A 24,784-nucleotide genomic window follows, 5' to 3' on the forward strand; every position below is an offset into this window, starting at 1 on the left:
TTGCAAACACGCTCATTTGGTGGCGGAGGCACGGATTGACTTCCAGCCTCGGTTCACTATCGGAAAACGCCGCTGCGCGCTGGGCGCGGTGCGGTGAGGGGCGGGCGGAGGGGGCGGCCGGCCGGTGGAGGCGCATTTCACCCGGTGGGTAAGGCCTGCCCACCCGGCACGCCCAGGGGCTCCCGGGGGCTGCGGTGACATTGGCCCCAGAAGGTGACTCGAGTTCAAGGCGGTGCCCGTGGGGTTCCCGCCGGGGCCGCGGGGGACAGGCCGGGCCCCGGGGGAAAAGCGAGCGCCCCGCTCCGGATCGCTGCGCCCCTCTCCCCTGCCCAGCCCCGCGCGCCGCCCTCCGGCCCCCGCTCCCTCCCCGGGTGCCGGCAGGCAGGGCCTCCCGGCGCCGCGAGGCGGGGAAGATGGCGGCGCGGCGCGGCCCGCGGCGGCCGCGAGGGGCGGCGGCGCTGTGCGCTCGGCTGGGCCGGCGCGGCTAGAGCGGCGCCTGGGCCCGGGCGGCGCGGCCTCCTCCCCGCCCGCCGCGGCCGCCGCGCCCCGCCCCGCGCGCCCGCCCGCCCGCGCGCCCGCCCCTCCCCGGGCCCGGCCGTGCCCCGCGTCGCGCTCCCCCGGGATGGCCCGCGCGCCTCGGCGCTGCCTCGCGGAGCTCACGGCGGAGCGGCGGCGGCCGCGCTCGGGGCGCGCGCGTGAAGGGGCCGCCTGGGGGCCGAGCGGGCGCCGCCAACATGTCGGATACCAAGGTAAAAGTTGCCGTCCGGGTCCGGCCCCTGAACCGACGAGGTGAGCAAGCTTTCCGCTCCTCTGCGCTTTGCGATCGGGGCTGAGGGCGGGGGGGTGGGAGGCAACTTTGGAAAACTGCGGGGCCGCGGGGCTGGGGCTGCGGGAGCTGGAGGCGAGCCGGGGCCGGGGTAGCTCCGGGGAGGAGGCGGCGCCCGCCGCGGCCGCGGGGACCCGGTGCGCCGGCTCCCGGCTCGGGCCGCCTCCCGGGGGAGAGCGCCGCGCGGGCGCGCAGAGGCGGGCTGCGGGCGCGGATGCACGGCTCTGCAACACTGTTCCTCCCCTTTTGCTTTCAGAACTGGAACTCAACACCAAGTGCGTGGTGGAGATGGAAGGGAATCAAACGGTCCTGCACCCTCCTCCTTCTAACACCAAACAGGGAGAAAGGTAAAAGCGGGTGCCGAGGGCGAGCGGGTGCAGCCCCGCCGCCTCCTGCAAGTTTGAGCCAGGAAAATGGGAGTGCTCTTTCCTATTGTTAGGAGGACGGCTTCAAGTTTGTCGCACGCTCCCGTCTGAAGCTGTTGCAAGTCCAAGTTCCTCTCTCTCCTCCCTCTGCCCCCCTCTCCCTTGTCCCCTCCCATCTAGAGGCAGGACACCCCGGGCCGGAGCTGGGACCAGTCCTGTGTCCCCGGCCCGCGGCGAGACACCCCGAGAGGGCCTGCTGGGACTCTCGAGATGATGGTCCCACGGCCACATTTTACAGATGAGAAAACTGAGGCCTGAGGCGAGGAATGACCTCCCAAGGCCGGCACCGTGGAACCCGGTGCCCCTGGTTCTTTCCACCCCTGCACTGGTGGCTTTATTTGGCAGACACTTGTTAAGGAACTTTGTGTAATATAGGGAGTGGGAGGAATACCCCCTCCACCCCCACCGCAGTAAAGCAAAACAGTTTTATACGATGCTGGCTCAGGCCTGGACCGTTTAAGATCTATTATTTTGTTGGTGCTAGGTTGAGATAGTGTCTGAATGTAATGCGCGAATTTTGATTTTCAGGAAGACAAAAGTAGTGTCCCGGAGCTGTGTAGACACTGGGGGGATGTTTAAGAGGGGCTGCATTTACTAGATGGCAACATATTTGCATTTGAAAAGTGCTAACTGTTGGATCCTTATTAATTCTGCTCTATTCCACGCAACAGTATGGGAAAATGCCCTAAAATAATTTGAATATTTGGCATTTTTCTGGTAAGCCCCTGAGAAGAAAAGGGTTGAAATTCATTCAGTATAGCAGTGCAGTAGCTTGGAAAAATAGGAAAGAGAAACCAGGGAGATTTGAAAAATTAACTCTTCTGGAGTGAGTTTTTGTTTCCAAAAGTAACCTGTTACCTGTTGATTGATGTGATACAATTTAGTGACATTTTTGCTCTTTGGAGCTTTTTTTTTGTTTTTTTTTCCTCACTGAACAGCAGCTCTGAAGTAGGGTTTGTTACTTTATTGCTAAAGGAAGCAACTGCCTTCATTCTATAATCATGCAGTGTCCAGGCATAGTTTACTAAATTTGGGGGAAGAAATTATCAGGAGGTAAATTTGAGAATTTTTTGCTTTTTGTGCTGAGGCTAGAAATTTTTATCTATTGTGCAAACATTCTGCTTCCTATAGCAGACTGGTGTGGTGAAGGTAGATAGCTGTTATATTTAAAATGTGTTAAATGCTTTTTAACAGTAATGGTTGTATCCTTGGATAATATTTTTAGATACATTTTAAATATTTATAGTATTTTTAGATCCATTTATAGCAACATAGTTGTATATTTCATGTTAATAGCAAGTAAACTCATTGAGTAAATTAAGATATTTACAGGTTACATTGGCTGCCTAGATCACCAGTACCTTTCCCTCATCCCCCCCACACCCAAACTGAATATTTTCTCATGTTTAAGAAATAAATTCTGCTGGGTCCGATTCTTCAAAGCAATCTACGAAATAGGTAGAATTGTCAACTCCTGTGTTTCTGTGGCTTCTGTTTTCCTTGCTGGTTTGGCACCTGCTTCTTGCCACTCTTAACCATACGGATTGTTACTATTAGCTACTATTTAATGTTATAAAGCTTTGTCCATTGTGGACAGGCAGGGATTTAATTTTGTGGAATGTGGATAGACTTTATAACTGCAGACACTTGGCTGGAAAGGCTAAATAATCAGTTGATCATTTTGAGGGCCACCACCGTCATTACTAATCAGGATCTTTTAAGTAATGATTTTGTAGCATGATTTGGGGATTTCTCCATATGCTTGCTTCTTGGAATAGCCCGTTATCCAGAGCTATAAGAATAGTGCTGAAACATGTTCTGACCTCCTGACAGAATTATTTGAATGGTGGATGGGCTCTTTCTGCGGGTTTTGCCTAGGTACGTGTCATTCAGTTTATAGACAAACTGGGAGGGTTCAACCCAGCAGTACTGCTTGCACGTTAGGATTACTGTCTTTGCAAGGATGGAGACATCAAATGCATTTTGATTTTCATTATGCAGCTTGGTTTCATCTTTCTCCAGTGGATTTTCCCTTAAAGCAACAGCACATTTAAAAATAGAAACAGTTTCTCCCTTGGGTTCTAGGTTGATTAATTGCAACAATGCTTCATGTTATGTTTGCAATTCATTTCTTTTTCATTTGTTTGGACTCAAGCTCAGAGCAAGGTGAGACTAGTGTTTTTCTTACCTAGAAGTCCAAGGCTTGAAGTGTAAGAAGTTTTTAAATGAATCTTGGTAAACCTTATCATTGAAATAGCTGTTTTTCCAAATATTGCAGGAAATTACTAATGTATTAATGGTGGTTGGAATTTTAAGTTACTAGGTCCAAGTTTTCAGTCCTACTAGTAAAAACAAGCAAGAGTACATTGGTTTCCAGGAAAAGAAACAGGCTTAGCTTTCATAATTTCCCCCTTTATGGAATCGAAGCCAAGGCTACATGTTACGGTCTAAAAGAGTCACAGGGCTTCTGAGGTTAAAGATATTTGTTTTGGTCCTAAAATTCTAAGATTATAATGTACCACAGAAGTCTAGATTAATAGTTGATAGTTAATAAACCATTCTGAAACATTAAGAGTTATATGAATGGGTTTCTTAACATACCATTGCATTACAATGCAGGAGACATGTATGAAGTTCATTATGAAGTTCAGATCATGCAGGTACCATGCTCAGCACGGGGGATCCAAAGACCGCTGTGGACCCAGAACCTATGCCAGAGGCTTACACCTTTGAGAGATGTGAGAAGAGAGAAGTAAAAATAGTTAAAATATAGTGTGGTAAATTATTTAGATTATACTTTTGCCATTATGTTTACCATATCACTTGAAAATTGCCTGTTTCTTCTTCCTTTCCTCCTTTTGGTTGTGAGCTCTGGGAAGGCAGGAACCTTGTCCTACTGGCTTTTGTCTTCCATACCTCCAAACAGCACCTGGCACATAGCAGACCTTCAGCAAATGTCTGCATGGTGGTGGTTTGCACTGTGATGGGAACGCTGAGGAGGGGCTGTGGGCGTGACCCGGGGTCTTGGCATCTTGTAAAGACAGGTGGCATTTGTGCTGGCCATGGGGGTTGCTAAGAGTGCAGGTTCACTTTTTCAAGATCAGTAGAAAGTCCTTTGTCAAAGAAACTGAAAGCATACCTGCCACAGATTACTTCTGGCTGATTGTGTGTGCGTGCGTGCAGAATGTGAAGCAGGGTGCAGAAGCCAGGCAATTCAGGAAGGAGGACAGAATGAGAACCCCTAACTTGCCAAACTACATAATAGTTTAAAAATCAACGTATAACCAGGTGTCCATTGCAAAGTCTTCTCATTCCTGCTGTCATCCTTACACTTAATATCCTCTCACCTCTCCCCAAACAAAAAAGGTGACCTCAGTTATTGATTTCCCATGCATATTTTCAAATACACACACACATATATATATTTTTTTTCCACAAATATCTTTTCTATCCTTTAATAACAGTATGTTGACTCCTTAAAAAAATCCAGTATGGGTGGTAGTTGCAGTTTTAAAAATATACATGTTCATCTGTGCTCATTCGTGTCCAACTCTTTGCAACCCCATGAACCGTAGCCCACCAGGCTCCTCTGTCCCCCATCTTCCTGGTGAGAAATACTGGAGTGGGTTGCATGCCCTCCTCCAGGGGATCTTCCCAACCCAGGGATCTAATGCATCTCCTGCATTGTAGGTGGATTCTTTACTGCTGAGCCACTGTGGAAGCCCATAAAATATATATATATACCCATGTATATATCAATCTGATCTTTGTAGCTTTTAGGAAGTGAAGTTTTATCATAAGAATGTAATGGAACTTGCTTTGTACAGAAATTTTTGTTCTTGATTGTTTTAAACCATTTTAAAGTAAGTAACTGAAAGTAAGTAAATTGTAGGGTAAGCAACTGAAGCCATGTGCAGATATATCCTAGCTAAGTTAAAAGAAAAATTGGATAAATTTAGGCTCTTAGTAAAAGAACATCAAAGTTTTAACTTCTTGCCCAGTTTCTCCATACTGTAGGGTGGGCAGTGTAACTTACAAGGTACACGAAGGTCGGTCAGTGGAAGAAAGCTACAGCTTGGTCGATTTGACTGTGTCTATGGTTTCCAGGTTATGAATTATACGTTGCAAGTTTTTGATTGTTTATTCCCCCAGACTGGTTTCCCCTGCTATTACAGTGGTTTCCAGGATGGTTTCTTTTCCTCAAATAAAACTGTAGAGTGAAAGTTGAAAAATTAGTTGAAATCATATCAAATGAAAAAGATCCATCACCAAAGAAGCAGTAATATTCTACATTATCTAGGGACTTTGAGTTTTATTGTGTTTTCTGTGTTGTTACTCCTCTCTCTGGCTCAATATTACAAAGTTGATTGTAAGAAAGCAGAATATTTAGATTTCACTAATATAGGAGTGAGCATTCTTCATGCATGATATCAGTGGTATTTTGAAAACTGTTATAATGGAATATTTTCATTAGATGTCCACGTTTTCCATTTTTGTTTTAGAATAGATGGTCATCTCTCACTTTAAAAGACAAGCCTCAAAGTAATTATAATGTACTAAAGATTAGTGACTTAAAATTATTTTGTTCACAGTTAAAAATGTATTTTACATTATGCACCGTTGTGTGCACCTATATAAAGATTCAGGAAAAAATTTACTATGTGCAATATCTCTGTTATTTTTCTACCCTTTTCTGTTCTCATTCATTTTAGAAACGTTTGTTGTGACTTACCAAATTAACTTCAAAACCTGCTAAAGGGTAACAAGTTTAGAATTTGAAAAATACAAGTTTAGTGGGTAAGAAGTTGGGTTCTGCACACATACATATGTATAAATATTTTAAATCAGTGTAAATACTTTGAAGTGTGGAGTAGTTTTATAATTTATAAAGGCTCTGCCTGATGTAGCTGTCATCCTGGGGGTTCCTGCCACATCATTCTGAGAATTGCTTTTACAGACTCTTTTCTGTGCGAAATTTCTTGTTTTTCTGTTTCTCTTTCTTTCTTTGCTGCCTCAGTTTTGTAGAGCATGTCCTTTGGTTGCTTCCCCAGAAAGAATTTTGGGAGGTGAAGTTTTTCATTTCAAAAATGAAAATATCTTCATTCCACCCACTTACCTCGTTAATAGTTTGGATGGGTGACAAATTCTATTTTAAAGATGTTGGTTGCTTTAATGTCTTCTTGCTTCCAGTCTTTCTGTTGAGAAGTCTGAAGCTATTTGGATTTCCAGCCCTTAAGACATGACCTAGATTTTCCCTTTCTGGAATCCTATAGAATATTCTTTCTTCTCCTTTTTGGTGAAATCACAGTGGTGGGCCTTTTGGACCTGGAAACTTGTATCCTTCAGTGCTGAAAAAATTGATTGAATTAATTCATTAGCAAATGCTCTCTTTTTATTTATTCTTTTCTGGAGCACTTATTTAGACATGGGGTTTCCTGAACTGGTCATCTGATTATTTTGTTTTTCCTTTCTGCTTTTCATCTATTGTTTTTGTTCTGCCTTCTGGGAGATTTCATCCACTTCATCTTCCAAACTTTATGTTAATTTTTTCCTCTGATACCATGTTTTTAATTTCCAAGAACTCTTTTAGACTTAAAAAAAAATAGCATCCTGTGCTTACTTTCTAGTTGTGGCATTTTCTGTCTTTCTGAGGACACTAATGATATTTTTCTCTATATAGTAGCCTTTTCTTTCTTCTTCTTTTTAAAGTGCATAGTTTTGTTAGTGTTGGTGTTTATGTTAAAGGCTTTTCTCAAATGTATAGATTTGGGGCTTTCTCTAGCACAAGGAGTATATATGATTTATCTTTGTATTCTCAGGGCCTAGATTCAACAGTGCCCAGTGGACAGAAAGCATTTTTGTAAATTCTTTGTTGTTTTTAAAAAAATTATTATTAAATGTTCTGTCAAATCCCTTTTCAACTTTCAACAATAGAAATAAAATTGTTTTTTCTTAAGAGCACGTATAAATGCTATAATTAAAGGTGGTAGTTGCCTTATGCAACTCTTAGTTACTAACATTCATGAAGATAATTAGTTGTAATCAGTACAAAAGTTGAAAAAAATTAGAAAATCCTAATTTTGTATTACTATTGCAAAAATGTTAGTTGAATTTTTCCCTTTTCTTTTGTTTTTTGGTTATTGTTAAGTTTAAAATACATATACGTGTTGGGCTGGGGAGATTTTTCAAAATGATACCAAACTAGCCAGTTTATCATTCTACCACTTGGATTCTTCTGGCAAAATCTAATCAGAGACAAGTGGATAACTTGAAATGTTTCCAGTTTTCAATAAAATTGAAACATATGCTATGCACTTATATTTAAAAAACATTTATAAGAAAACATCTTCCCCAAATAGTAGGCTTTCTGAAGACATCAAGGTTTCTCAGTTATTCAGCCACAGTTACCCTTTCTCAAATCTTCCCTGGAGCTAGAACAGAGAAGGTGTTTGTGCATTTAGAATTTAAAGGACTTTGGAGAACATTACTGGCAGAGGAAACAGAATGGTGGAGAAACCAACAAGATATATAGAAATACTCAGAGAATTTTGTACCTTAACAACAAAAATGAAATTTACTAACAACAGAGCTATCAGTAAAGGAAGTATACTAAAATTGACATGAAAACAATCAAGAGTTGATTTATATGGAATTCAAGAGCTATCTCTTCAAGATCACTCTACAAAATATTATATCTTTGGGAATTTAGCTTTGCAAATATAAGAAGAAAATATCAGAAATTCTTCCTTGGAAATTAGTTTATTTGGTGTTTTACCATCCAACAATGATATGAAAACTAAGCATGGAAAAATGTCAAGTTTTCATATCTCTAAAATTTTATTGTAAAAATGAGTAATTTGTTTATTTGATTGTAAGATCTAAGGTTAAAAAAAAAAGTTGTTTTTTTTTTCTTTCTTATAGGCCCTCATAGACCCTCAGAATTAGGAGGATAAACAGTCCAAGCCTCATCATTTGCTTGAATGCAGTCTCGATTTGATGTTTTACCAGCTGAGCCACCAGGGAAGCCCCCCGATTTTATTTTTTGCACTGGAGTGTAATGGCTTTACAGTGCTGTGTTAGTTTCTGCTGTTGATTTCATTTTACTATGAGATGAACAGTTCGGTGAGTCACTAATAAAGTACTAGAACTATTTTACCAAATTGTTCTTGAAGTGAACTTTTCACATCAAAGCACAATTGTATCTTTTTAAAAGATTGCTTCCTTAGATAATCTAAAATGTTTTATAAGAAGCATGGCAGAAATTTAAAAGCGGGGGCAGGGGAAAGTGTCGTTTTTCAACCAAACACCTAACAAATCCATTATTCTTATTTTTCCTCTTCCTTCATTTTGTCCTTGTCCATAAATATAAATATTTGTAGTTAAAATGCTGTGTTTTGCTTTTGTCCCATTTATATTTTGTCATGCAACATGGTTTTCATAATTATAATTTTAATAGTTGAGTACTGTAGTCTGTTGAGTTTCATCACTTTAAAACCATATTTCTGTATTTCTGGACCTGAAAGTTGCTTCTCTTAACAATTATAAATAACTGAGAGCATAAAAATAACTGGAACTTTTTAAAGACTCCTTTGCCAATTGCAAGGCGTTTCTTCCCAAGTGAACTTATTCAACACAAAAATGCATCTCTGAAATTGTATGACAACATGAACCATTCCCTTACATTACCATGGAGTTCAAAGTTGATAGCTTTCATAGGTAGGTATGAGCTCAGTTCAGTTCAGTTCAGTCACTCAGTCGTGTCTGACTCTTTGCAACCCCATGAATCGCAGCATGCCAGGCCTCCTTGTCCATCACCAACTCCCGGAGTTCACTCAGACTCATGTCCATCAAGTCAATGATGCCATCCAGCCATCTCATCCTCTGTCGTCCCCTTCTCCTCCTGCCCCCAATCCCTCCCAGCATCAGGGTCTTTTCCAATGAGTCAACTCTTCACATCAGGTGGCCAAAGTACTGGAGTTTCAGCTTTAGCATCATTCCTTCCAAAGAAATCCCAGGGTTGATCTCCTTCAGAATGGACTGGTTGGATCTCCTTGCCATCCAAGGGACTCTCAAGAGTCTTCTCCAACACCACAGTTCAAAAGCATCAATTCTTCGGCGCTCAGCCTTCTTCACAGTCCAGCTCTCACATCCATACACGACCACAGGAAAAACCATAGCCTTGACTAGACGGACCTTAGTCGGCAAAGTAATGTCTCTGCTTTTGATTATGCTATCTAGGTTGGTCATAACTTTTCTTCCAAGGAGTAAGCGTCTTTTAATTTCATGGCTGCAGTCACCATCTGCAGTGATTTTGGAGCCCCCCAAAAATAAAAGTCTGACACTGTTTCCCCATCTATTTGCCGTGAAGTGATGGGACCAGATGCCGTGATCTTCGTTTTCTCAATGTTGAGCTTTAAGCCAGCTTTTTCACTCTCCCCTTTCACTTTCATCAAGAGGTATGAGCTAGGCCATGGAAAAAATGATTTTGTGTGGACAGTAACAGCCCAGGGGTTCTCACACAGGAGAGTGCATTAGGCTCATTTGGAGAGCCTCACTCCAAAAAGTCCTGAGCCATAGCTCGGCCTGAGATCTTGCACTTGTAACAAGTCCCCAGGGTATGCTGATGCTCTGAGCTCAGGACCAAGCTTTGAGAATCACTGCTCTAAACCAGGGCTGGTCCATTAGAATTTTCTGTGATTGTGGGAATATTCTACACATCTGCTGTCCACTGTGGTAATCGCTTGTCATGTATGATGACTGAGGACTTGATATGTGGCTAGTGCAACCAAAGAACGGAATTTTAAATTTTATTTCATTTTCATTCAATTTATTTTACTTTTAGAATTTATTTATTTATGGCTGCACTGGGTCTTCACTGCACTGGCTTTCTCTAGTTGCGGCAAGCAGGGGCCAGTCTCCAGTTGCAGTGCATGGGTTTCTCACAGTGAGAAACCCTGTTTTCGCAGAGCATGGGCTCCAGGGCTTGTGGGCTTCGGTACTTGCAGCCTATGGGCTCAGTACTTGTGTCTCCTGGGCTCCAGAGTGCAGACTCAGTAGTTGTGGCGCAGGGGCCCAGTTGCTCTGGGGCACGTGGGATCTTCCTGGATCAGTGATCGAACGCGCCTCCTGCATTGGCAGGCGGATTCTTCACTACTGAGCCATCAGGGAAGCCCATTCGTTTAAACAGCAGGTGGCTACTGTGTTGGACAGGACAGGCCTGGACATGGTTCTAAACCTTGGTTGCACATCAGAATCATCTGGCATGCTTTAAAAATTGATGCCTGACTCCTACCCCTAGCATTTCTGGCTTCATTGGGCGGAAGTGCCCCTTTGGCATTGGGATTTTTAAACACTTGCCAGGTGTCCCAGTTGCTATTATTGTTTACAATTCATCCCCAAAGTTAGTGGTCTGAAAACATTATTTCTTAATGCCCCTGAATTCTGTGGGTCAGGAAATTGGATAAAGTAGACATCACTGTCTCTGCTCCTCGGTGTAGGGGTCTCATCCTGAAGACTAGAAATCTGCGGGTGTAGTCATCAGAGGGCTTGAGCGGGTGAAATATCCGAGGTGGCTAACTCACTTGGTTGGCAGTTGAGTCTCATGTGTAGCCAAGGTTGATAAACACTGATCTAGTTTAGTAAATTTGGTTTTAAAGCCCATGGATTGTGATTATGTATGTACATTCTCAGAACCATTAATGTTCTCAAAACTAAAATCTGAAAGCCTCAGACAGTAAGCCTTCAGTTAAGTTCAGTCGCTCAGTTGTGTCCGACTCTTTGAGACCCCATGAATCGCAGCACACCAGGCCTCCCTGTCCATCACCAACTCCCGGAGTTCACTCAGACTCATGTCCATCGAGTCAGTGATGCCATCCAGCCATCTCATCCTCTGTTGTCCCCTTCTCCTCCTGCCCCCAATCCCTCCCAGCATCAGAGTCTTTTCCAATGAGTCAGCTCTTCGCATGCAATTTCAGCTTTAGCATCATTCCTTCCAAAGAAATCCCAGTTCTGATCTTATTTTACCTTATTTACCTTACTAAGTTAAGTGTTTTCCCTATTAAGGCAACTTATGGAAATTTACTAGTCTTCCTGTGCCAAGGGTATGTGTGATTGTGAAAGTGAAGCCTCACAAAGTTAAGTACTGTCCCATTTTTTTTTTAAGCCTCCTATTTAGAGGTTTTTTAAAAACCTCTCAAGCCAGGTGTATTTCATCAAAATGCCTCTTTTTATTTGTTTTTACTTGGAATTGTGGCAGAGAGGGAAGGAATTGCCTCAGTCATTTAGATGCAGGGTACTTGCTTATCCTTTAATCAACGGCTTCACCTGCCTGCTTGGGAGGCACAGGTTTTTCATCTTTCTAAGAGCCTCTTGATGAAAGAGGAGAGGGAAAAAGTTGCCTTAAAGCTCAATATGCAGAAAACTAAGATCATGGCATCTGGTCCCATCACTTCATGGCAAATAGATGGGGAAACAATGGAAACAGTGGCTGACTATTTTGGGGGGCTCCAAAATCACTGCAGATGGTGATTGCAGCCATGAAATTAAAAGATGCTTACTTCTTGGAAAAAAAGTTATGACCAACCTAGACAGCATATTAAAAAGCAGAGACATTACTTTGCCAACAAAGGTCTGTCTAGTCAAGGCTATGGTTTTTCCAGGGGTCATGTGTGGATATAAGAGTTGGACTATAAAGAAAGCTGAGTGCTGAAGAATTGATGCTTTTGTTGGAGAAGACTCTTGAGAGTCCCTTGGACTGCAAGGAGATCCAGTCAGTCCATCCTAAAGGAAATCAGTCCTGGGTGTTCATTGGAAGGACTGCTGTTGAAGCTGAAACTCCAATACTTTGGCCACCTGATGCAAAGAGCTGACTCATTAGAAAAGACCCTGATGCTGGGAAAGATTGAGGGCAGAAGAAGGGGATGACAGAGGATGAGATGGTTGGATGGCATCACCGACTCAATGAACACTAGTCTGGGTAAACTCCGGGAGTTGGTGATGGACAGGAAGGCCTGGCGTGCTGCAGGTCATGGGGTCACAAAGAGTCGGACACGACTGAGCTACTGAACTGAACGGCCTGTGGACCACAGTTCCCTGCTTCAGGCCCTGGAACTGTATGGCATTCCTAGCCTTAGCTCCTATATCACTGCAGGATCTCAGGCACCCCTTTTATGTGGAGAGTCAGGATGGTGTGAGAGCTGGTTGGGAAGTCTGGATACTGCCTGGTCCTGCTGCTAACATGATCTGTATCCACTGAGCTAGTAATTAATCCTTTCCATCTGAGTCTTCATCTGTCAGACTGCAGGCTAAACTAGATAATCTGTAAGGGTTTTTTTTTTTTTGGTTGTGCTGGGTCTTCGTTGCTCCACGTGGGCTTTCTCTTGTAGCAGAGAGCGAGGGGCTACTCTCTAGTTGTGTGTAGGCTTCTCATCGCAGTAGCTCCTCTCGTTGCCTAGCATAGGCTTTAGGCACATCGGATTCCGTCATTACAGCACGTGGGCTCAGTATTTGCAGCTTGTTGATTCTAGGGTGTTCGGGCTCAGTAGCTGTGGCACATGGGCTTAGCTGCTCCGTAGCATGTGAGATCTTCCAGAACTAGGGATCAAATCCATGTCCCCTGCATTGGCAGGTGGATTCTTATCCACTGTACCGCCAGGGAAGTCCTGTAAGGTTTTTTTAGCTTTAAAATTCAGATTTATCTCAACTGTATTTACATGTAGGTGGTGGTGGTGGTTTAGTCGCTAAGTCGTGTCCGACTCTTGCAATCCATGGACTGTAGCCTGGCAGGCTCCTCTGTCCCTGGGATTCTCCAGGCAAGAATACTGGAGTGGGTTGCCATTTCCTTCTCTAGGGGATCTTCCCAACCCAGGAATCGAACCCAAGTCTGCTGCATTGCAGGCAGACGATTTACCAACTTACATGTAAAGCTGAGTCAAATAGAGTCATAGGTAACATTTACAGCGGCTGAAATGGTTGGGTTGTAATTTACTTCTTGTCAGAGTGTTAGGAAAACCAGGGAGAAAAGGTCACTGTTCTTGGGAGGCTGAGTTAGCCTGCAGTAGCTGATGGGTGAGAGGAAGGTGTCAAGTGAAAGAAGGCAGCCATGAGCTCCAGATAGTGGAGGCCGTTATCAGCCAGCCGGGGAGCGTGGGCTCCTTGCAGACATTCTACGAGCGTCTTGTCTCAGCTCAGACAGCAGCTTTTTCGTGTGCCTACCAGGCATTATAAATCTTCTGACTTGGACCTTTCAGTTAGTTTTCATCTGGTACAGCTGTGTTCTGTTGGGGAAAACCAGTGATTTTAAAGCTATTCTTGCTGGCATACAGCTGTTTTATGTGATAAGTATGTATGTATATGGGGGTGGAGAAATTACATTTCCAAAGCCTGTTAGCCTACCACTTCCTTGGGCGGCTTGTTTTGTTTGGGTTTCTGTTGTCACCCTACCAAAAGTATGGTTAATCCCCAATATTTCTTACCTTCCTTTGTGAGATGAATTCTGATCAACATGCGATAGAGAGAGAGAGAGACGGGGTGAGAGAGAGAGAGAGACAGAGAGGAAGGGAGAGTGGGTGTGTGTTTCCCTTCTGGTCTGTGTCCTCTTAGCCATTCTTCTGAAAGGAGAGTGGAGTTATTGATTCTGTCTGGCCCTTTAGAGTCGGGTCTGTAGGTGTGATGAGCTCTGCTGCTGTTAGAAAAGGCCGAGGAAAGCAGCTGTGCAGTTCCCTTGAGGGAAGAAGTTCTTTTTTTTTTTTGTTTTTTAAACAGACAGGGATCAGGAAGGAAGGCTTTGAGGAAAGGGAAGCTTTGCTGTGGGCTCTTTGTGCTGTCTTAAAAAAAAAGAAAACACTCCCTAGGTTGTCCACCCACTAGGATTGACCACAACCATTCGCGTGGGGAAAATCAGAAAGGGCAAACCATGCTGAACCGCTCGGGCGTTCCGCTGCAAGTCCTAAGTCGATTCAGCCCCAGTTTTGGAAAGGCCATGCAGTAAACCCTCATGTGGTTCGTTGAGCAGATTAACAAGCCTTTAGTATACTTAACATTTTGTAGTTTAATAAAACAAGTCCTCAGAATCGATGCTTTGTGTGCCTACCAGTCTCTAATCCCAGCTCAGTAGAGAATGAGTCTCGGAGCTAAACTTGTAACTGCCCTTTTTTAAAATTGGATAACAAACTGTTAGGGGTTTTTGTTTTGTTTTGTCTTTTGTTCTCTATCCTTAACGACTTCTATTTATATAGTTAATTAAAGTTTAGTAGTCACAATCCAAATTGTAGTGGGGATGGTTACTTTATTGCCTTGAGAAAGATCCTTAAAATTACTCGTTTGAAGAGCAATGTTTTGAGTAAGGAGGGAGGAGAGTGGTGGGGAAAGCTTATCAAGAGAATGGTGTTAAATTTGAGCAGCCTTATCCAGTTTTAAACATCTCCTTTTTTTGATCTAGAGTTACTGTAACAAATAGGTAACATTAGCATGGTAAGGTAACTAAGTTTTTTTTTTTTTTTTTTTTCTGAAGACTAAGTATTACTGGCTTTGAGAGAATAGAATTTCCTTCTCTACAATGACAGCTTAGTATGCATTTTTGTGTGTGTGACGAATTAGGCAGTGGAAATAATTCCCCCGTTTTTCTTTTAAATATTGAACAAAGACTCTTCCCTATTTGTGTGTATAAGTGAACTTTTTGAATGGCAGGGTACATCTTTGCTTTTGTAGTTTGATACCTTGAACTAAGCTCACCTGTCTATTTAAAAAGTAGCATAAAGTTGAAACATTCATAAATAAGCATGTGAATTACTTTGTGTTTGAGCCAGAGGTTTTACTCAGTGAGAGGAAATCTTGTGTTTGCCTTTTGTGTGTTTCTGTGGCCATCCACTGGGTGTAAATTACTAGTTTTGTAAAACACTGTCAAGTACTGTGACAGTGATGTGGTGGTCAAGAGCCGCTCAGAGGACTTGGGACAAACTGCTTATATTTGAAACTGACTGTGCAACTTACTAGCTGGGAAATGTTTGGCAAGTCCTTTAACCCTCTATGCTTGAGTTTCCTCACCAGTAAAATGGGACTTATAAATTTATAGACCCATAGGGATTCTGAAAATTAGTTACCCAAAAGACTGGGTTCCCCTGTTGGTGGGTGTTAAACCAAAGACACAATCAAGAGAGAGCAGGAGAAGGAGGATTTATTACTTCCAGCCAGTTAAGGAGAACATCAGGGATCTTTCCCAAAGCTCTGGCTCCCACATAGCAGAATTGGGAAATTGTTAAGCCCAGGGTGAGGGGGCTTGGGTAGTGTATGCATATTCATAAAGGGGCTTGAGCCAGGAGAATTCAGCATAGAATTGGGGCAAAGGTCAACATTATTTCCATCCTCCTCCTGGGTGGATGGACTCAAAAGTATGTCTGCAAGCTCCAATACTTTGGCCACTTGGTGCTAAGAGCCAGCTCATTGGAAAAGACCTTGATGCTGGGAAGGATTGAAGGCAAAAGGAGAAGGGAGCGGCAGAGGATGAAATAGCATCACCGACTCGATGGATGTGAATTGGCGCAAACTCCAGGAGAGAGTGGAGGACAGAAGAGACTGGCGTGCTGCAGTCCGTGGGGTCGCAGAGTCAAACACTTGATTTAAATGTGGACACTCCATGCAGTGTATGTTTGAAAAACCACCTTTGTGGTATCAAATCAGCCATTTGCCATGTCTCAGCTGACAGACCTGCTCTGTGGGGATGGGTGTGTTGAATTTTCTTGAAAGGGAAATTCCCTCTATAACAAGTGTTCACCAGTCTGGTCATTTGGCAGTCATTCATTTGGGTAAAGAGTATATGTCCAGAAATCGTATGTGAATACATTGAGAAGTAAAATGTTCTGGACACAAGTGTGTGTGTGTGTCTGTGTACACTCAGTTGTGTCTAACTCTTTGTGAACCCATGTACTGTAGCCCACCAGGCTTCTCTGTCCATGGAATTTTCCAGGCAAGAGTACTGGAGTGGGTTGCCATTTCCTTCTCCAGGGGATCTTCCGCACCCAGGGATCAAATGTGTCTCTTTTTTTTTTTAACATATAAATTTATTTATTTTAATTGGAGGTTAATTATTTTACAATATTGTATTGGTTTTGCCATGCATCAACATGAATCCGTGGATTCTTTACCACTGAACCGCCTGGGAAGCCTGACACAGTTTTGACACTTTTGTAAAAGTTTGGGAAGAATGAAGGGCTGGTGGTGGGAGGGCCCCGGAGCCCTGGAATAAGATCTGAGGGGGAAACCTCATGGCAAAGAGCCTACCCCGGAATTTGACCCATCACCAAACTATCTGAGTAAAAGAAGAGCCTGTTTGGAGACCTGCCCTGGGCCCTAGGGATGGGACTGTGGCTCTAACCCTGCAGCTTCAGCTCTGTGTTCTAGGTAGTTCATTGTTCCCTTAGACATAATGCATTCTCAGTAAATACCTGTTGTATTTGATCACACCTGTTAATTGGATATATGTTACCAGGTTGTGGTTAGTATAGGAGATTTGTAGTGGTTAGTCCTACCTGGTCATAAATTGACTTCTGAGGAAATGAACATCTGAAACTAACAAAACATTGTGTTCAATAATATTGGGTTTCTATACTTTTTAATTTCTTTTTTTTTCTGAGGAAACTGACTTTATTGTCCCAGTCCGTAGGGCGACTCTCATTCCAGTGTTTATCATACTGGAGACATAGACTCATGGCCTCTCTGTTAAAAATTCAAAGTGGAGAAATAGTTTTACTTGTATATCTGGTTCTCTGGCATGCCTTAAGTGAGTATATTTTATCGTGAACTCTCTTATTTATCTGTTTGTTGTGATCTTTTGGTTTTTAATAGCCTTTTACTGGCACTCTAAAATTCAGAAAATATATTTAGGGATATTTCATAGAAACATTCGAGTTTCCTATGAACTTGCTAGTCATTGTCCTCAATGTTTTTCCAAAAAGATGTACAAATATGGAAACCTGAACACATGCAGATGTTTGGTGTTTCTTTTTTTTTTTTTTTTAATAAGGGAGAGATGTAAGCGGGCTCAGAAATTTTGATCGGATTATCTAATTTCCTGTGTGCAGAAATACACAAAAACTAAAGAGGAAGATGAAGAAAAATTTTGATGTTGTAAATACTTTGTGCCTTTACATGAATGAGCATCAAGTGTGTGTTTCACTCTTCTCCTTTTTCCCTCTGTGTGTAAAACATCTCAGGCCCATCTCTTTGTTAAGTGGGGAAAACGTAGGCGTGTTGCTCCCATGTACCTCGCCCTGCTCTCGGCTGTGCTGTCTGATGTCTTCCAGGCTCTCCTGACTTCACGGCTGCTGCCCTTGTTCCACTCCTGGAAGCAGAGTGTGTGATGGGGGCGGTGGGGAGGAATTAAAGAATTTGATTGGCCTGGCCCCAAGCCTTGCAGGCCCTTCCCAAAGCCTTCTCTGTGATCTGGGGTCAGCATTAGGCCAAGATTAGGCGGGACAGGCTCAGACTTCGTGTGCTCCATTCCACAGCTGGAATGATTTTTAAATTATCAGAGGTATGTATTAGATATCTTGAGTTTTCAGTTGGGAAGATAAAGCCCTTTACTTGATTAGCCCTTCATGATTAAATGGCTGTTGATCGGCCTGAGTCAGAGCCAGGTATTCCAGATATTCCCTCTGGATGCAGAGGAACATTTTAGTTTTCAGGATTCTGAAACGAGATCTAAGGACAACATGGAAAGTGGATAGATTTCAGATCAGTTCCGTGCTTACAGCGGTTGGCCTGCTTCAGTTGCCAGTGTGGTTTGATTTTGACCAGTTTCAACGCAGCCTTTGAAAGATCTGGATCCTGGATAGACCTGGCTCTGAGTGTTAGCGAGGAAACTCCTCCCTAAGCCTCTTATTTAGTGAATTCTTTCTAGGAATGTCATTGATCAGCCCTTGTAGGAGTGCTGAGTGGAAATAGGGTACAGTCCTTTAAAAGCCTTGAATCTGTTCTCCTGATCACTCTGCCCTTCCTCCATCCATGTGGTCAAGACCCGAGGCCCTGAGTGAAGACAGAAATAAGCATTGCAGAAGGCCGGCTTGTTCACAGCGCTCGGCTCTGTGGGCTGCTGTTAACATGCAAGCAGATTGGTCCTTGATGTGTTTCAAGGTTTGGTTGAGTAGGAGTCAGGTGGCATTCGTGAGGGGACTGAAAACTCCTGTTGGTATTTGGACATGTGGAAACTCAACCAGACCAAAGCTCCCTCTTTCTGGCATCCCCTCCTTTATTTGACCAGGCCCCTGGGTGGAATGAGGTAAGGTTATCCTACGTTTAATGTGTGCACTGCAGGTGCTTACTGGCGGGAGCCCCTCAGCCCCACGCTTGAAGCCTCCCTCAGCCCTGCTCGTTGCACAGGTGCCCCGTGTCATTAGGACATCGAAGGCTGCCCTTTCTCTGAGCAGCGTGGAGTTGAGAGAAGCTGTAGTTCAGGAATTAATGTACATTTTGAGGCCTGTACACTGGGGGGAAAAAGATGCCATTCATGTTTCTGTGTGTGTGTGTGCTCAGTTCAGTTCAGTCGTGTCCGACTCTTTGCGACCTCGTGGACTACAGCACACCAGGCCTCCCTGTCCATCACCAACTCCCAGAGTTTACTCAGATTCATGTCCATTGAGTCGGTGATGCCATCCAACCATCTCATCCTTTATCTTCCCATTCTCCTCCTGCCTTCAATCTTTCCCAGCATCAGGGTCTTTTCAAATGAGTTAGTTCTTCTCATCAGGTGGCCAAAGTATTGGCGTTTCAGCTTCAGCATCAGACCTTCCAATGAACATTCAGGACTGATTTCCTTTAGGATGGACTGGTTGGATCTCCTTGCAGTCCAAGGGGCTCTCAGGAGTCTTCTCCAACACCACAGTTCAAAGGCATCACTTCTTCGGCACTCAGCTTTCTCTATAGTCCATACATGACTCCTGGAGAAACCATAGCTTTGACTAGATGGACCTTTGTTGGCAAAGTAATGTCTCTGCTTTTTAATATGCTGTCTAGGTTGGTCATAGCTTTTCTTCCAAGAAGTAAGCATCTTTGAATTTCATGGCTGCAGTCACCATCTGCAGTGACGTTGGAGCCCCCAAAAAATAAAGTCGGTCCCTGTTTCCACTGTTTCCCCATCTATTTACCATGAAATGATAGGACTGGAAGTCATGATCTTTACTTTTCTGAATGTTGAGCTTTAAGCCAACTTTTTCACTCTCCTCTTTCACTTTCATCAAGAGGCTCTTTAGTTCTTCTTCACTTTCTGCCTTAAGTGTGGTGTTATCTGCATATCTGAGGTTATTGATATTTCTCTCGGCAATCTTGATTCCAGCTTGTGCTTCCTCCAGCCCAGCATTTCTCATGATGTACTTTGCTGCTGCTGCTGCTAAGTCACTTCAGTCGTGTCTGACTCTGTGCGACCCCATAGATGGCAGCCCACCAGGCTCCCCCATCCCTGGGATTTTCTCTGCATAAAAGTTAAATAAGCAGGGTGACAATATACAGCCTTGACGTATTCCTTTCCCAGTTTTGAATGAGTCTGTTGTTCCATGTCCAGTTCTAAATGTTGCTTCCTGACCTGCATACAGATTTCTCAAGAGGCAGGTTAGGTGGTCTGGTATTCCCGTCTCTTAAGAAATTTTCCACAGTTTATTGTGATCCACACAGTCAAAGGCTTTATTATAGTCAATAAAGCAGAAATAGATGTTTTTCTGGAACTCTCTTGCTTTTTCCGTGATCCAGTGGATGTTGGCAATTTGATCTCTGGTTCCTCTGCCTTTTCTAAATCCAGCTTGAACATCTGGAAGTTCACAGTTCATGTACTGTTGAAGCCTGGCTTGGAGGAGCCTGTAGCCCACCAGGCTCCTCTGTCCATGGGATCTCCCTAGCAAGAATACTAGAGTGGAGTGCCATTTCCTCCTCCTGGGGATCTTTCTGAACCAGGGGTCAAGCCCAAGTCTCTTGCGTCACCAGCATGGGCAGGCGGATTCTTTACCACTGGCCACCTGGGAAGCTCTTATTCATGTTTCTGAAAAGCTGTCTTTCCTGAGAGGTCTTCAGTTGGTTGTAGCTTCTCACTTGCAGAATGTAGCCCTTTAAAGAAGACTTTTCTCTGCTGATCTAGTGGTTAAGAATCCACCAGCCGATGCTGGGGACATGGGTTCTATCTCTGGTCTGGGGAGATTCCAGACTAAGCCCCTGGACCACAGCTACTGAGCCCACGTTTTAGAGCCCAAGAGCTGCAACTCGAGCCCTCGTGCCTGGAGCCCAGGCTCTAGAGAAGCCGCTGCAATGAGAAGCCCTCGCATGACAACTAGAGAGCAGTCCCTGCTCGTCACGACCAGAGAAAGCCCGCATGCAGCAAGGAAGATGAAGCGTAGCCAACAGGAAATACATACGTAGAAAATTAATTCTTGAAAAAAGACTTCTGCACTGAAAGCAGGTTGTTCCATCAGTACACAGAGCCACGTGGCACTGGAGTCCTGACTGTGAATGTCCCTGTGTGAAAACTGTCAGTGGGGCCAGAAGCCCTGGCCAGGGTCTGGTGCCAGCTGCTCTGGGGGCTGTAGCTTGGAGGCCAGTCAGGTGGAAGCTGCCTAGAATCTGCTATACTCCTTCTGACGGGGGCGGCAGATAGATGCTAACCGGGCTCCTTGCTGTCCTGCACGGCTTAGTGAATGATCTTTGGGGTGTGGAATCTTCCAAACTTGAGGCACCTGTTTCTCATTTTGGCAGGCTGCATCCCCTTGACATTGGGCTGGACTTCTGGGAGGGAGCATGGCATTTTTACATTGAATAGACCATCCAGTCTTCTTTGTTGGCGGTTGGGAAGCTCTGTAGGTGGTAGAGAAGAGACAGAGCACGTCTAGGAATCACGTGGGTACCTTGGTCCAAGTACACTGACCACTTGCCACCTCCTTCCCTTGGGAGGGTGGTTGCATCCAGACAGACTTGCTCTGAAGAGGGCACCCAGGGGGTTCGGGTTACATGGCTCAGGAACTGTAGGTCTGTGAAGAGTTATTCCAGGCTTCCGGTCCTTCCCCACTAGTTTCTAGAGTGTTCTACAGACTTGAGACCTGGCTTACCGTGAACATTCTGTTAGCTCATGCGTGCGTGCTTCTGTACTTGCTTGATTATTTGTTTGTTTAGCTTATTTACAAGCAGAATGATACTTGTCTAGCGCCTTGTGTTCACTTGTTGGCAGTTCATTATAGCTCTGCGAGTTCTGTCATGGAGTCCTGAGTCAATATTTTGAAATACTTGAGTGTAAGAGACTAATAACCAATTCCATGGCCCTGGAGAATTCGTGCAAACAGTTTACTGCCTCTGTTAGATGTAAGCGTAGGGAAGAACGCCTGGTCTTAATTATCTTCGATGTTTCCTTTGTACCTTCCCCTTAGCAGCCAGCACATGCCGTGTGCATAGTAGGTGCTCTCTAGATGTTTATGACCAGACATGTGAAAGGTATGGATATGCATTTTGCAAGAAGAGCTGCTCCTGGTACGTGAGTCTGTGGGTGGAGTGTTTTTATTTGATTCTCAGGCTGTGTCTGTCATGTCACTAGTGGTTCTGCTGCTTCTAGTCGGGTCCTACAAGATCTTTAATTTTTGCCTTCTATCGTTACATAATGATAGGCTCTGCACTGTTTTGTGATTTGTTTGTTTGTTTCTGATAATGGCAGTACAAATACGTCTCCTGAGTCTTACAACTTTGACTAACACTGCCTGGAAGATCCCATGGACAGAGGAGCCTGGTAGGCTGCAGTTCATGGGGTCGCTAAGAGTCTGGCACGACTGAGCGACTTCCCTTTCACTTTTCACTTTCATGCCTTGGAGAAGGAAATGGCAATCCACTCCAGTGTTCTTGCCTGGAGAATCCCGGGGACAGAGGAGCCTAGTGGGCTGCCGTCTATGGGGTCGCACAGAGTCAGACACGACTCGAGTGACTTAGCAGTAGCAGCCTGGGGCTGACATGCAGAAACATAGCTGCTTAAGTAAGTAAGTGTTAGTCGCTCAGCGTGCCTAACTGTGACCCCATGGACTGCAGCCCACCAGGCTCCTCTCTGTCCATGACATTTTCCAGGCAAGGATACTGGAGTGGGTTGCTATTTCCTTCTCCAGGGGATCTTCCCAACCCAGGGTCTCCTGCACTGCACGCAGATTCTTTACCGACTGAGCTACAAGGGAAGCCCATAGCTGCTTCATGTCACTTAAGTAAAGATTGATCCGGCCAAGGTGTCACCCAGACTTTAACAGAGTTTGCATATTTAATGTCAGCAGCACAACATACGTGGCAGCCTCAGCAGCTGTGTGCAGGTAACTAGCAGAAGGGAATCCTGTTGTGGGCATGTCATGAGGCTAGGTACGTTTTGCTTCCTGTAGCGCTAGAGCTGTTATCTGTCCCAGAGGTGGTATGTGGTCCCAGACTTGGGTGGGTCCCACAGCAGGCTGACTGAGCACTGGTGTGAGTCAGTCTGGGAAGAGAGGAAGTGTTATGGGGAGAGAGGGGAGGGGAGACAGAATGAGAGGAAGGAAAGATACTGGGTTGGGGGGCGTCGCCCATGTACCTGCTTCCAACTTTATCTGGAGTCCAGTGCCAGGTAACCTGGGTCAGCTCCCTGAGTGGCAGGGGCTGCTGGCCCACGTCCTCTACTTTCTCCTGGCGGATTAGGGGCACCCCTCATCCTCTGGTTCCTAGGCAGTTGGGTTGATCCCACATCTTCTGTTTGTCCTCAAGGCAGTGTTTCTGTTGTTAACTCTGAAGCATGCATACCAAAGGATGCTGCTAAGATTATCACTCCCCCAGGGGTTCTTTGAGGGTGGTAGTCAATTTGTACCATATTGTCCAAAAATGCACGTGGGAGTGGAAGTCATGTGAGAATGGCCCTCACATGGGATAGCGAGTCTGTTTTTATTTGTATTTTAAGTAAGGTATTACAGACTTTACTGCCTCTCTGAAGTCTATAGAGACTTTATTATGTAAGCACTTTATTAACAAGTTTTGATACATCTCACAGTGATTACCAAACAGTCACTAGTAATAGTCCCATGGATGAGCCTTGTTGCTTCAGAAATCAGAGCAGGAAGGCAGAAGGCTCAGAGGCGAGCCAGCTGAGAGCAGCAGAGAACCCTGGCTGCAGGTCTTACTAGTGAGAGAGGCAGGGCAGTTACTGGGCGTCATTGCCAACAGCAGTCTGTATGGTCAGGTATTTCTTGACTCTGGAGAGAACCAGGCATCCAGGCCCTCGGAACATACAGGCTTCTGGAAAGCTTTGAAATGCAGATAATTTTCTCTGCTTTAGGCAAGTTTTTCCAGTCCTTGAGCAATCAAGTGTAAGATGAGGATGGGCTACTGCAGTCTTTATTTTTCACAGCACTTTTGAAATGATAAGAGTAACAAATAAATCTGTTCTACTTTTATTATTAGTTTTTCTAACTCAAGGAGCTGTGTGGCTGACCTCTTGGGAGCTCACAGCTGACTTTTGCATGGCTTAGGGCTTCCAAATGCAGGAAAGTAGGAGGCATATATCCTTCCTTCTCTTTTTGGAATCTCCAGGAACTTTTAAAATATCATTTTTCTTCTAATTATAAAAGTGATGCACATTTATTGTTAAAAAGCTTAGAAAAGATAGCCTATTAGAGAAATGTAAATGAAATTTGCTCATCATCCTGTTAATATTTTGACGCAATTCCCTTTTCTTGTGCGTGATATTTTACACCGCTGAATGAAGAACTTACTTCGTGGGGTTATGAAAACACAGCAGTTGCACACTGCCTCTCGGCTGTGACGCTATCTAAAATTTCAGAACACTAACTTCAGCTCAGAATTAGTCTAAATGAGTTCTCACTGACATTTTACATGTGGCTTTAATATCTCCCTTCACCAAAGCCTTCCCCTCCTCAGACTACTTTTTCCTCGAGAAAGTGCTCAGCACCAAAGGGAATAGAACCTCTACGCAGTCAGCCAAGCATGATCTGTGGAATATTTGGAATGTTCCCTCCCTCATAGATGAAGCGGCATCAGTGGCACTGGTTCTGGAATCCGGGCTCCCTGGGTGTCAATCTCAGCACCTGCTTAACCTCACCGAGCTTCAATTCCCAACTTTCTTTAAAATAGATAAAGCACTGAAAACAATTTCTAGCACCTGGAAAATACAGTGCTAGCTACTTTTATCGGTGCATTGTCACTAATGCAATATAAGAACTGTGAGAGGGATGATGCTGATGTATGATGAGTAATGATGAGAAGAACAAAAGTACTCTGAGATAAGTTCTCAGTTACTTGATGGGAGGATGCAGTTGTCTGTGCCTGATCTATGTTGAAACAAACAAACATTGTACCGTATTGGGATTAGATCTGGTTTTATTCATACCCTCCTTTTTGTAAATGCTCAAATGGTCATCTGTAAGAATCTTCTGAATTGTGTTCTTTCAGCTACACTTCAGAACTTTTCAAAGTGTACTTTGCTTACTGGCAAAAGTATGTTCCAGAATCTTGAATACTTACTGTGTCAAGCTATAAACTCATTTAGTAGAAAAGA

At 44.2% G+C, this 24,784-nt stretch overlaps 1 protein-coding gene across 24 annotated transcripts in view; it reads left to right on the forward strand.

Moving 5' to 3' along the window:
- The first annotated feature begins 597 nt into the window (after positions 1-597).
- Positions 598-24,784, forward strand: part of KIF13A (kinesin family member 13A) — a 196,774-nt gene continuing 172,587 nt past the window's right edge. For all 24 annotated transcript variants that reach the window (XR_006057373.2, XM_015102831.4, XM_015102832.4 and 21 more), the window contains exons 1-2: positions 598-789; positions 1,083-1,173. Coding sequence is in view for 23 of the 24 variants with exons in the window: in XM_015102831.4 (XP_014958317.3) it covers positions 735-789; positions 1,083-1,173 (146 nt within the window). In the remaining variant the exon portion in view is untranslated. The remainder of the gene's footprint in view (positions 790-1,082; positions 1,174-24,784) is intronic.

This window comes from Ovis aries, chromosome 20 (genome assembly GCF_016772045.2).
Source record: "Ovis aries strain OAR_USU_Benz2616 breed Rambouillet chromosome 20, ARS-UI_Ramb_v3.0, whole genome shotgun sequence".
Taxonomy (NCBI): Eukaryota; Metazoa; Chordata; class Mammalia; order Artiodactyla; family Bovidae; genus Ovis; species Ovis aries.